Here is a 13133-nt window from a genome sequence, read left to right on the forward strand (position 1 = left end):
GGGATTTGAACTCATGACCTTCTGAAGAGCAGTCGGTGCTCTTACCCTCTGAGCCATCTCACCAGCCCCTCTATTTCTTTTCCTAAGATTAACTTTTACACTATGTGTATGAATGTTTTGCCAGCATGTATGTAGGTGTCCTATGTGGATGCATGTGCTGCTAGAGTTGAGAAGAGGGCACCAGATTCCTTGGAGCTGATTGGTTGTAAGCAGTCATGTGGGTACTGAGTCCTGGTCTTCTGCTAGAGCAGTAAGTGCTCTCAACCACTGAGCCATCTTTCCAGCCCACACTCAGCTATTTAGGGCAAATGAACTATAACTCATTTTGTAACTTTGAGAAACAAAACTGAATGTGGTGCAATAAAGTGTCAGTCACTCTGTATGAAGATATTATACTCAGGTGGGGCCCACTCAGGTGCCGTGGAGAGGAGATGGAGGGCCTGAGTCGTCCTTTACACTAGACATTTATTTTGTGGTGGCTTTGAGTCTGATTTACCTTCTGCTTGATTCTCTTACTGATGAGTAGTCTTCAGGAATTTTGTAGTTTAGTCTGAGCCAGATTCCCTGTTCCCTACATGCAGTAGTGTGTCTGCAAGCCTCCTGAGTTATCGGGCAGATGATTCTTGGGAGCATAGCTGTATGCTTTGCTTTGGGGGGGGGGGGGGCTTTGGGTATTATTAGCTCCCACTGACCTTGACCTTGCCCGCTCTGAAGCGGGGTGAGAGCATCTGCTTCTTCGACGCTCCCTCCTCCGGGCCTTGACTCCCAGCTGAGCACGAGTAATTGAAGCATTACACATGGGAAATAGTTCATGGTTCTTGGAGTAAGATGGTCCTTTCAGCCAAGAGATCATTCTCTCCTCAGCCAGATTGCTTCCTCTTCATCATCGGGACGTTCTTTACTCTCCAACCTTCTGCGTGTCTGTAAGAAAGCAAGGTGAGCTGAAAGAAATGAACAAAACACTTCCATGGGCTTTGCCACATAGGTCTCAGCCTCTCCAAATTGAATCTTGGAGGCTTGTCAGAAGTGTTATTTTTCCAACAGAGACGGCGTTAAGAGGCTATAGAAAATAAACTCACCTCCTGATACTGTTCTGTCTGCTGGCTGTATCCATTTACTGCGAGGAGTGTACTGGAAGGTGTGACAGTGGGGTTATGCTACAAAGGAAAAGCGCCTCGCTCTAATTCTATTTGTCCATGTTTTCCTTAATATGGGCTTCCGGTTTCCTTGTCATTTCTAGAATGATGTCTTACCAAGGCAGCTTCTCGCTGTTGGGTGAGTGGGTTTATGGAGACACTTGATTCCATCCACTTAATTTTGAAGCCTCATGCACTGCTCTGTAGATTGGGCTATGCTTTTATATTAAAAATTCTCAAATTTAGCCAGGAGAAAGGAAAAACCTAAAACAAATGGTAACAATGACTAGATAGTGGATTTTTACGATTTTACAAATGGATTTTATGTACTCTGGTAAAAATAGATATTAGGTGCCAATACCAAGGTTGCATAGCTCTAGGTAGAAATCAGTTTCCATTTGACTGGATGTTTCATTTAATGTGAGGGCTTGCACTTCTCATGGTTTCCCCTTTAGTGTAATTACCTGCAGGAGATCATAGCGCTCAGAGACTAAGAGCATATGTGAGCCTTTATCAATGCCTGCTAGGTTTACCCCACTCTAATGCATATGAGGATCTAGAAATGGGACATGATACTGGAACACGCGATGTTCACACTATATTCCTTTAGTTTAAAGATCTGTAAAACCCATCACCAGTGATTAAAATCTAGTCTAGTTATGAAAAGCTGGCACTCTTCGGATTCCTGGGAAATCCTTTCTCTTAGTCCTGTAAATATGCCTGCCCCAATTTTCCTAGGATTTTTATCCATCCCTTGAACTATTTCCCAATTTCCTTTCTTTTCACAATCCTCATGTTTCTTAAGGTACTCTCTTCTGTGCGTTTTATTTCAAATTCCCATATGTCACTGAAACCAGCCTGAGTTTCAGTGGCCAGCCAGCCTGAGGGAGGTGGCCAGCCAGTCTGAGGGAGGTGGCCAGTCAGCTTTGCCTTGGATCTGTTTGAAGTTCTCTGCCTTCTTCTCTTTCTCTCACTGGATGGCCACAACTCTCCAGTCTCTCAAGCATCTGCTTCCTTTTGCCTTGAGGCACTCTTGAGTTGTTCCCCTTCAGACTTTTCTCACTCTGTTCTGTACCATATGCTAATTACTACAGCGAGCTGAGTGCTCTGGTCCAGCTTGCCCTTTGGCTTCCGGTTCTGGACTGCATTTTCAGCTCTCAGGTATATGTCCTGTGGTCCAGGCTTAGTTCCCTCACCCTCTGTCTACTTAGTCTCTGGGACTTCTGCTCCACCCCAGCTTTGCTCCCTCCATCACCCTCTGTCTACTTAGTCTCTGGGACTTCTGCTCCCCCCCAGCTTTGCTCCCTCCCTCACCCTCTGTCTACTTAGTCTCTGGGACTTCTGTTCCCCCCAGCTTTGCTCCTTCCATCACTATGGCTTTCCCTTCTCCCACGCAGGGGCAGACACCAGAGACTTAAAAGTCGTTGGGTTCCTGCCTTCCACGAGGGTCTGATCACTCAGCAGAGCCCACTGATTCCACTTCAGTGACATCTTCCCATCTACCCGTGTTTCCCTAACGTTCCTGAGATCCATCTTTCCCTGTCTTCTGTCTGCATGGAGGCCCTGGGACTGTCCCCCCTGCAGCAAGCTGCTCCTGCTACTCTTTTATTTCTGTGAGCAGCCCAGGCATGCTCAGTCCTGGTTCCCAACTGCCTAAAAGACCTAGTTCCCAATACAGCTTAGACTCACACAATGATCTGGGCTCCTCTCTCCTCTTCCTGACTTGTCCCCTTGAGTCACTGTTGCGAGGTAACTCCTTCAGAGAACCCATGGACTCTTTAAAGTCACATCCTGTTCCATCACGGAATTTTGGCCTGTGGTCTTTTCTCTCCTTGTATGGGGAGAACCCATGCTTAGAGAGGAAATTCACATGATGTCGTTGCACGCCTTCCCCCACCTCCTCTGATAGCAGTCACTGGACCCTACAACACTGCGCTGTGATCATACGTCCGGATAGAGAGGACCTTTATCTTGCTTGTTTGTCTCACTTCTTGTCTCTTGACTCCAAGTACTGGGCACATTCTAGTTCTTTGACAGGTGCTGATGGGACAGCTACTGAGTGGATGTAATTAGTAGTGTACATGTGCCAAGCAGCTTAGAAGGCTCCGGAACCATGGGGCCCTATGGTGCAAGTTTGGGTGGGTTGTTTAATTTCTGCTCCCGATTATGCCTTCCCCCAGGAGAAAGAGAAGCTGTATGTGGAACTGAAGCACATCTTGGCCCGGCAGCCTGGCCCGGAGGCTGCGGAGCAGCTGCAGATCTACCGGCATACACTGCAGGAGAAGACCAAGCAGCTGAAAGTAAGCCTCTCTCTTGATTGTTCGGATGGCTGCCTTGAGGGCCCTCCTGGGCTGCTCAGTGAATCAGTCTACCACCCAGCCAGCTTTTCTCAGAGTTCATTAGACTCTAATGATCCCAGAAGGAGGAGAGTGAGCACCAAGAAAGGAATGAGGAGGGAAGGAAGCAATGCAATGGAGGAAGGGCTGCATGGAAGGTCGCAGAATGGTTTAGACAGCTCAGATGGTAGAAGAGGACATTCAACACCATTGGCAAACCAAAGTACCTTACCACACCAAAGCAGCTTTCTGCCCTTCCTTTCCACCCACAGTAAACATTTGCAAAGCACCAACCGGTGCTCAGGGTCTTGCATCATGTCCATTTATCACATAAATAGCTACAAAGGGGAGATAAAACCATGCAAAAAAAAAATTTTTTTTTTTGGCACAATTCCCTTCCCAGTGACACAAGAGCCTCAGTCGGAGACATGGAGTCTTTTATTATTCTGTGTGCTTCTTGGAAGTTGTCTCAAAAACGGTCCCTCCTGATCGAGCAGTCACTAATAATACTAGAGATATTTTCTGCTCTCTCACACACATCCATGGAATTCTCTACAGGTCAGATGACTTCTGGCACTTGCCCTGCCCAACAAGGGTGACAATCCTAACCTCCTATTTGGAGTAGACTAGATGACACCCTATTAGTATAGACTTGACCTCTTCATAAATGAAACACTAGAATAGTTTTTTCTTTTAGGTGAAAAGGATATATGCAGCCAATCTAATTAGAACATTAATTTTCAAATTACTATGAGTGTTCATTTCACATGAGGACCCAGAGACATAATTTGAATTTTGCAAAAGGCACACAGTCTTGATTACTTTTGTTTCTTGAAACAATTGAATATTTCAAGCCAAAAAAATGTTTCCTTCTCATTTTCTCAGGGTGAGTATAAATTAGAAAAGCTCGTGCCTCCTTTGTCTTCGCCATAGTTGGCTCTGGATAGTCCTCAATGGCTCCCTCGGGGGCATTATGTTACAGCAACCCTTTACCTCAGGAAACTCTTGTCTTCAGCTCAGAATAAAATGAAAACACCTTGCAGCAGAGGGACATGGGAATTCTGAGCAAGTCCCAAAGAGCAAAGCCATTATCTGGAGTCTCAAAACAGGGTCTTTGTTCCTAAGAATCGAACCACTGAGACAGGTTTTCTTTCAACATGAACATCATGTTCTTTGGCGCCTCCAGCATGGCTATAATCATATTCACAACAATTAAGAGGGAAGAGTTCAGAAGCAGGCAAGCTGGCAGAATGATGATCTTGCTTTTATGACTAGCCTCAGAACAGCAGGTGTATGCGGCGCCCCTCAGAACACCTGGCTGCCCCTTCCCTCTCCTGCCCGGGTTTGGGTAGGGAGCACAGCTTAGTTCTAGTGTACTTTATACCCTGTTTGGAGAAGTAAATTCCTGCTCTAGTGAGGCTTCTATCCCTCAGCACTCACTGCACCCAGCCATGGAGAGAGGCGGGGTCAGGCTTCTTATTACAGCTCGCTCTCTTGCATTAAGATCTCCAAGGCACAAGCTCCCTGCGTTTTAGAGATAAGCTATCCCACTGCTGAGATACACAGAGAGCCCAGGAAGAGTCCCAGGGAGTGAAAAGGATGATTGACACTTAGCAGAGCAACCACCCTGGTGTACACAGATGTATATTCAAAGCCTAGTTAGTGGTAGAGGGAGATGCAGCATTCAGAGGGCTTTTACCGTAATCCTCGGACTCTCACTCCCTGTTGGTATTTTCTCTTGAATGTATTTTTAAAAGGCTAAGAGCTATTTTAGATGGTGTGTCTGTGTTCTGTCTCCACTTGTAATATTCCCTGAAACACATTACGGACAGAGACGAATGGTAGTTCATCTGAACCCGCTCGAATGTTGCTGCTGGTTCTCCTTTTAATATAGGATGATATCTCATTTATGCTTGTCACTTGGATATCAATTCTCAACCAGGTATGGGCCCTGAGCCTGTGGAAGCATGTGGAATTACGCTGTTATAGTTTGAAACCCAGACTGGACAGTGGTCTGCAACTTTAGCCCCCTGGAATGAATGGCGGCAAGTTAAAACAAATGTTTTGGGAAAGGATATCATCTCCCTGTGAACCTTCACTAACGCTGCTTCATGTGTTGTGTTAGGTTCTGTCATCAGAGTTGAATATGTACGAGTCACAGAGCCAGGAGTACAAGTATGAGATCGAGAGACTTGGAAATGAACTGGTGTCTTTAAAGAAGAAATACCTGGCTCAGAAACGCAAAGAACTTGTTCAGAAGTAAGACTCAGTCCAGCGTTCTAATCTCATTTTGCCTGGTATCTGATTGTAAGAAAATATTTGAAGGGGCTGGGAGTGGCGGTGCTTGCCTTTAATCGTAGCATTCCGGAAGCAAAGGCAGGCAGATGTCTGGGAGTCCAAGGCCAGCCTTGTCCACAGAGAGAGTTTTAGGCTAACCAGTGGAACACTGTGAGACCCCGTGTCAAAAAAAAAAAAAAGTTTGATGAATTTCTCAGAGCTGCCAATCTCAGTAGGGTAAACTGAGCCATGGGTCAAACAACCAGAAGTTCACAACACATTAAAATCCCTGTCTTATCTGACATCTATTTCTCCTCTCTTAGAGACTTAGCAGGGATTCACCAAGACCTGCTCATGGTGAGGGCAGATGGGACAGGACTGCTGGCCACACACACTATCCTCATGGCTTGCTAATGGCCAGGTCATAACTGTTTGCAGATGAGACTCAATCACCAGCCTTCCCTGGGCCGAAATGTACCCACAGTTCAAACCCGTGGAGGGGTGGGGCTTCCTAAGGCTTTCGTCATGCAGTGACACCACTATGATTGGAAACACGTCCCGTGTTTTAGACATGACTGACTCTGAGCATCCATGAGCAGTGACTGACTAAAGTTTCCGTGGTGGGGCGTTGGCCTCAGCTCCTCTTCCAGGAGATAAAAATAGGAAGATGCAAAGGCTGAGGTTGACATTGTGGGGTGCCCGAGTGTTGGGAAGCAAGTGTTCCCTTAGCTTTTTTATTGCTGTTCCCCTGTTCCCAGTCGAGTCAGGAAGTTTGAAACTTGGTCTGATTATGTGGCCTTGCCAAAACTGATCCAGCTAATTCCACAATGACTCCCATTATGGGCTGAAAGTCATATTTGGTATTTCATCTGCATGGACACCTCAGGGACAGGCTGAAATATGGTTTGAGTGCATCTGCCTACAATCCGTTAGCAGCAAACAGCATATAAAGTAACTGGATGCAAATTCATTTGCCAGTAAAAATCTGCCCTTCTTGTAAATCAGAATATTCCCCTGGTCCACATTTCGATGGCAGTTCCTCGGTGGCGTGAAATACTGCCATGATTTAGAGAAATCTGTCTTAACATGTGGGTCTTGTGACTGACTGAGTTCGTAGTGAAGGCAGATTAAACACACAGGTTCCTAGACCCCATTTCCTGGTAGCTGGACTCAGCCTCAGGAATTGGCAACTTGAAGCTTTCTGGGTTGTTTTCAGTCACACTGAAGTTTTAGAACCACTGAGAGAGAGGGAGAGAGAAAGAGTAAGAGAGAGAGAGAGAGAGAGGGAGACATGCACACACACACACACACACACAGAGAGAGAGAGAGAGAGAGAGGAGATGGGGAGGGGAACCATAGGTAAAGGAGTCATGGAGTAGAAGAAGCACTAGGTTAAACTAGGTAGGTTATGGAATGAGCAAGCAGAGGATCACATCACCTCTGCTGTCTTGAGGCTGCACTGATAAATTATTGTAGGGCTGGTTTCTTGTAAGGGAGGTGTTGAGCTCTGAGACCATCCAGTTTTTTGAGCTCATATTCTAAACAATAAGTGATTCTTGAAATCATTGCTGCCCCTCGAATGTATACAGATATACACTTTTTTTTTTTTAAATGAAAAAAGTTTTTTAGATCCATTTCAGATCTACCTTCAGAGTATTCTCATTTGCAGGCTGCATGCATGCTATCTCCATTTTGTAATGTTAAGTAAAACATAATGCTTAGTTTTAAAGAAAAAAGCCTGACTAGACTCTGATTCCTTCTTTCTATGAGGGGGAGCATCCCACTTGTCTCTAAGGGTTCATTTCACACACTCCACTTGGAGATCAGCGGCATAGTTTACACAACAGCTAACTTGTATAACATAACTCCAAAGAGCTAGCACGGTTAATTGGCCAACCAGCTTTCTAGAACCAACTCACCCCTGGCTGTAGCTCCAACCATCTTTCTAGAACCAACTCACCCCTGGCTGTAGCTCATTGGCTTGCCCTAGGCTCCTTTTCAAAACCATGTTCAAGTTGCATGCTCCCCTCTGTTCCCTCCAGTAGACCCCACTCCCTCAGTCTGTGTTTGCTCCGGCCCAAAGATTTATTTATTATTATAAATAAATACACTGTAGCTGTCTTCAGACACACCAGAAGAGGGCGTCAGATCTCATTACAGATGGTTGTGAGCCACCATGTGGTTGCTGGGATTTGAACTCAAGACCTTTGGAAGAGCAGTCAGTGCTCTTACCCGCTGAGCCATCTCACCAGCCCAGCTGAAAATTCTGTGCCTTGCTTTCACTAGCTGCATTTAGAGTGTCTGGTAGCTGTGCACACTTGGTGGCAAGCCACAGAACCCTTTTGTTTGATTCAGAGGTATCTGTTGGTTAGCGTGGCTCCTCAGGCTTTGTCTTCACCTGTCCTGCCCCTCAGCCCTCTGACCTGGCTTTGGTTTTACTGGTGGTTTCTTCCAGTTGAGGTGGCCATAAGCTGGTCACAGAGAGGGGAAGAGATCAGAGGAACACAGCAAAACAGATTAAGGTGCTGAAGAAGATATGCAAAGGCAGAAACAAAAGTGCTGAGATGGTGTAGACTGGGAGAAGGCTGCAGGGAGTCATTATAATGGTCTATAAATACATTAAACAGATAATGCAGAAGAGACAGTATTCCCATTAGTCAGCTTAGACCAAGCCAGAAGCATTAAGCCTAGATTCCATCAGAAGGGAAAACTCAGGTTATTTAAGGCGAGGAAGTGCAGGGAAGGGGGAGTGAGGGCTGCATGCATCTAACACCCATCAGGAGCTAGACAGTTGCCAGAGTGCTGGGGGGAAGGGGGGGGGAGGAAGGAATCCTCTTTGCTGGATCCACTCAAAGAGAGAGCTTTTTGTCCTATTTGTGGAGGATGGGTTTTCACAGTGTTGGAGTCAAATCTCCTGGGAGCAGCTGAGTTGACTAAGCAATGCTCTACAGGTTCTTTCCAAATGGACTAATTTAGGACCTCCCCTGTGGGCGCTCTTTATACACACACCCTTTAGAAACAGCAACTTCTATCATTTTTGCTTCTTTCATTTGTCTCAGACACACACTTCACCAGCCATTAGTTCCACCCACATCCCAGCCACATCCATCCCACATCCCTCCACAGGATCCACCCACATCCTCCATGGGATCCACTCCCTTCCTCCAAGGGATCCACTCACATCCCTCCATGGGATCCACCCACATCCTCCATGGGATCCATTCCCTCCCTCAATGGGATCTACCCACATCCCAGTCACATCCATCCTACATCCCTCCACTGGATTCCTCCAGTCTTCACTTCTTATGCTGGTCTGTACTTTGCAGGATCAGGCTTTTATCCCAAAGCCAATATTCATTCCTCTAAGATCAATCAGGTGTAGTTGGCCCATCTAACTGATTTTGGTCTTAGAGTTTGCTTAATTTTTGCCTTTTATAATTCAAAACAGGTAACTTGTATGGTACCTCTGCAGGGAAGGGATGTGTGTGTGTGTGTGTGTGTGTGTGTGTGTGTGTGTATGTGTACATGTGTGTGTATGCATGTGTATGAATATGTGTGTATGAGTATGTATATGCACATGTGTGAATGTGGGCATATGTGTGTGTGAGTGTGTGGGTGTGTAAAAGGAATCCATATAGAAAAATATATTGCAGATTTGTTTTAGGCAGAATTCCTTTTATTTATTACCAAAATACCATCTTTTTTATCCTCCCCAGATTTTCTTGTATCTTAGACTGTTTTTAGTCCTTTCTGATGCTTGTCTGGACTTGTAGGAAAGTTTGTACATTATAGATGTCCAAATTTGATAAAGATACTTTACATGGAGTAGATATTTCTAACATTTCACAAGAATTTGGAAATGGACCAGGCAGTAATCAACTAATTTAGTCATTATATCTAAGCCACGAGGAGGGCTCTTTTGACTGATCTTTGGAACTAAACAAATATTTGTAAAACAAGAAGACAGTGATAAGCCAGGCAGCCAGTGTTTGAGCTGTAATGAGGCCCTCTGTCCATATTTGTCCACCAATAGCAGCTAATATTTCATTATCTAATTATCTACCCATAATTGTATATGCTGTCAGGAAATGCCTAATCAGATCTCCAACCAGGAGCACTAACCAGTTGTTTTTGGTGGCTAGCTTACCCTAGGAAATTACAGAACATGAAACTCAGAAGAGGAATGAGACGTCGGGGTAGCTAATTATGTCCTTTCACTTACAGAAACAAGGACAGGGTATCGATGAACAACATCTTCTCAGAGCCCAAGAAGTCTGTCTCTCGATTTACTGGGGGCGGATTTCCCCTCAATCACCCAACCAAGGTGAAGTTGTAACTGGAAGCTGCTGGACAGCTCAAGCTCAACAGCTCAGGAAATCTGTGCTGGAACATTGTGGAGGAATCGCCTTCAATCCCTCAAATCATAGTTAGATAGAAAAAGCCGGTGCCCAGCTCCTCGAAGTTGGAAGGAATGGACAACTCTCAGTGTCTTGTATATACAAGTGATGATGTTGTACCTGAAGCACATGGACATTAATAGACTGTGATTGTAGTTCTTTAATTAAGATGGCCCCTGGCATAAAGCTGATCTTTTGGTACAATTGCATTAAGTGACTAGAAATGCACTAGGTTTAGAAACTCGGGGTGGATGAAGCTTTGGGTATTAATTTCTCTATGATAGATATTTGAGCACTTGAAGGTTTTTGTATGCAAAATATATTTTATATGTTAAAAAATGCAATGCATGCCCTCACATCTTATTAGTGAAAATCTATTTTAATTATTCCTCATTAACAAGTCATAGCATGAGATGAGAAAACAGGACACATGACTGGGATTTCAAAAAGTGTATATTGAGAGTGATTTCCATGTGGGACATCGTTCCAGGCCTGGGGTAGGAAAATCTGTTCTGAAGAAGAAATGCCAATAAATACTTCATCATAAAAAAATTCTTTGTAAGGATTTTGATCTTTGCTTTGGTAGAGCATGTCATTAAAGTTTAAAATGACTGTGAGAAATGTTTAACATAAGGATTTGAGTCAAAGGATCCAAGCCAGTGAAATAAAAGAGCCAGCTGCTGTGTCTCAGAGCTCTTGTGCTTGACAATGGAGTTGTTTAGCCCCGTGAACTGCTTGGCTCTCAGGTCGCCAGACAGCGTTTTGAGCCACAGAATCCATTGTGAGTTCTTTTGGTTGAAGCCGCAATGACGTGAACATCAGTTCACAGTTATCTTGTTAAATGTTCATGTAGCAATGCTGTGACCATCTCTTCTACAATAACTTGATTTCTGCAGTTTTTTAAATTCCAGAGGAGCAAGCATCTCAGCGAAAACAACGGAAAGCAAAACATTGGAATGCTCCATTTGTGCTCAGTGACCATGATTTCCATTGTTGGGGGCAAGGGTGTTGGTGATCCAGACTGTATAGGAAAAGATAGCTTAATGGGATTCTCTGGATATCCTTGGCCCCCTCAGTCCACTGAGACACGTGCTGTTGTCTAGATAAGATTCCCCAGAGGCTGACCAATGCCAGAGAAGTCCATGAAAGTGATTTACTTCACAAAGGCGGGTACGAGGATGCAGAAGGGAAACTGCGAAGGGAAGCAAGCCAGGCCATGAGAGGATGGTGTACAAATTCAAGGTTCATGATGGGAGACTTTGTCTGGACTTGCAGAACAACTCTGAAGAGCCTATAGTGGCTGCTCAGAGTTTTACCATGAGAAATGAGGGGGCTTGGGCCTTTATATCTTTACCCTGTTAGTTGCTAGCCAGAGGCTGTTCTGAAGGGGCACGTAGGGTTCTGTTTGCCTGTAGGCAATGCAGGCCCTTGCTACTCAGTGGCAGCCCTTGGACACAGAGACGGCAAGTGCTCACTGTTGCTATCGTAGGATGCTCTCTCATTTGAACCAGAGTGGGAATGTCACAGGTAGAAAGCCACCTTAGTGTCCATGGTATGTGGTGAGGCATGCTCCTAATTGCTTTGCGCACCTTACGTTAAGTGTGGAAAATGGGCTGTCTCCTCGAGAAGTTACCAAGAGCATTTTAAATCCAGAGAATCACAAAGAGAGCCAGATGTGTATGGTGGATGTTTTATCCCAGTGGGAGAGACGGGAAGATAAGGAGTTCAGGCCAACCTTGACTACAAGGGCAGTCAGATTTGAACCTGGGCTATAGGAGACCTTGATTCAAAGCAAACAAATGACTATGTAGTTACGTAAGATGGTGCATGCCTGTTATGCCTCCAAATGGTAGGCAGAGACAGGAAGGTCACAAATTCTATTTCAGTCTGGACAAGAATAGGCTCAGTGGGGAGCCCTTGCCAGGGTCTACAGGGATCTGTGTTTAAAATACAGTACTTAAAAAAAAAAAATCACAGTGGGGATGACATTTTCACTTCTAGAATGTTCTGATGATATTTTCCCTTGGCACAACGTGTTCCCTAGACAAAGCCAACCCTCAGGGCTTCCCATCCATGCAGAGACATCTTCTGAAGAGGAGCCAAGGCCAAGTTCATTGAGTTGTTTCAGGGGCTCCATAAGAGGTTCACCTGTGATTCCTGATCTATCCCAGCAGGGCAAAGCCTCTGGGGATAGCTTCTGGCCTCACAGTCTGACTCCCAACGATGAGCTGGAGTGGGTGAGTTCAGTCAGGTAAGATTAGAGTAGTGTCAGGCATAGAGTGTGCAATATGTATGTTTATAGACGCATATAGATAGATACATATAAGAGATAACCAATGCTTTAGAATTGGGGAAGAGAAGATGCTAGATAATCCTTAAAAACTATAAAGGTGATTCTAAAATGCTCGTACAGGGTGGATGCCATTCAAATGTCTGGATGAAACTTGATTTGGTAATGTAATTTATAACTGAGTATCTTCTAAAATGCTACATTGGGTACCTTATGGAATCTCTATGTATTATTATTAAAATCTGGGAGTGCAAAGAAAGTCTGATATAAAATAATAATGTATCATAATAAATTTACACACAGAAGTAAAAAAGTAAAATCCAATATGAGGATAAGGTAACCCTTCATCTTTAGAAGCTGGTTTTTGTTGTCATTCAGTAACCACAGGGAACGTCACAGTGACCTCAGCTGCCCTCTGTCCCTTTCTTTCTAAGTTGTCAGCCTGTACTTACGACAGGACGCGGATCCTATGATTTAGGACTGAAGAGGGCTCTGGGAGCGATGGGCAACCCCATTAGATGGTGTGTATGCATGTACAAGTGGAGCAGTGAATTAGGTTGGAAATAGCAGAGGTTCAGTATTGTAAGCACATCTGTTTAGGTGCACGAATTTCCACCATGGCCATGGCACAATAATGGACTGTTAAAGACACGGAGCTTTCCAAAGGATTTACAGTAACTGTGAGCTTGCAGTGGGC

At 44.8% G+C, this 13133-nt stretch overlaps 1 protein-coding gene across 1 annotated transcript in view; it reads left to right on the forward strand.

Annotated features, from left to right (window-relative positions):
* Cfap58 (cilia and flagella associated protein 58) overlaps nt 1-10692 on the forward strand; it is a 103640-nt gene extending 92948 nt beyond the window's left edge. The window contains exons 16-18 of the mRNA XM_031390638.1: nt 3317-3436; nt 5598-5731; nt 9974-10692. Of these exons, the coding sequence (XP_031246498.1) occupies nt 3317-3436; nt 5598-5731; nt 9974-10085 (366 nt within the window). The 3' untranslated portion in view covers nt 10086-10692. The remainder of the gene's footprint in view (nt 1-3316; nt 3437-5597; nt 5732-9973) is intronic.
* Nucleotides 10693-13133: the final 2441 nt, after the last annotated feature.

The sequence above is a fragment of the Mastomys coucha genome, unplaced genomic scaffold (genome assembly GCF_008632895.1).
Source record: "Mastomys coucha isolate ucsf_1 unplaced genomic scaffold, UCSF_Mcou_1 pScaffold21, whole genome shotgun sequence".
NCBI classification, from domain to species: Eukaryota; Metazoa; Chordata; class Mammalia; order Rodentia; family Muridae; genus Mastomys; species Mastomys coucha.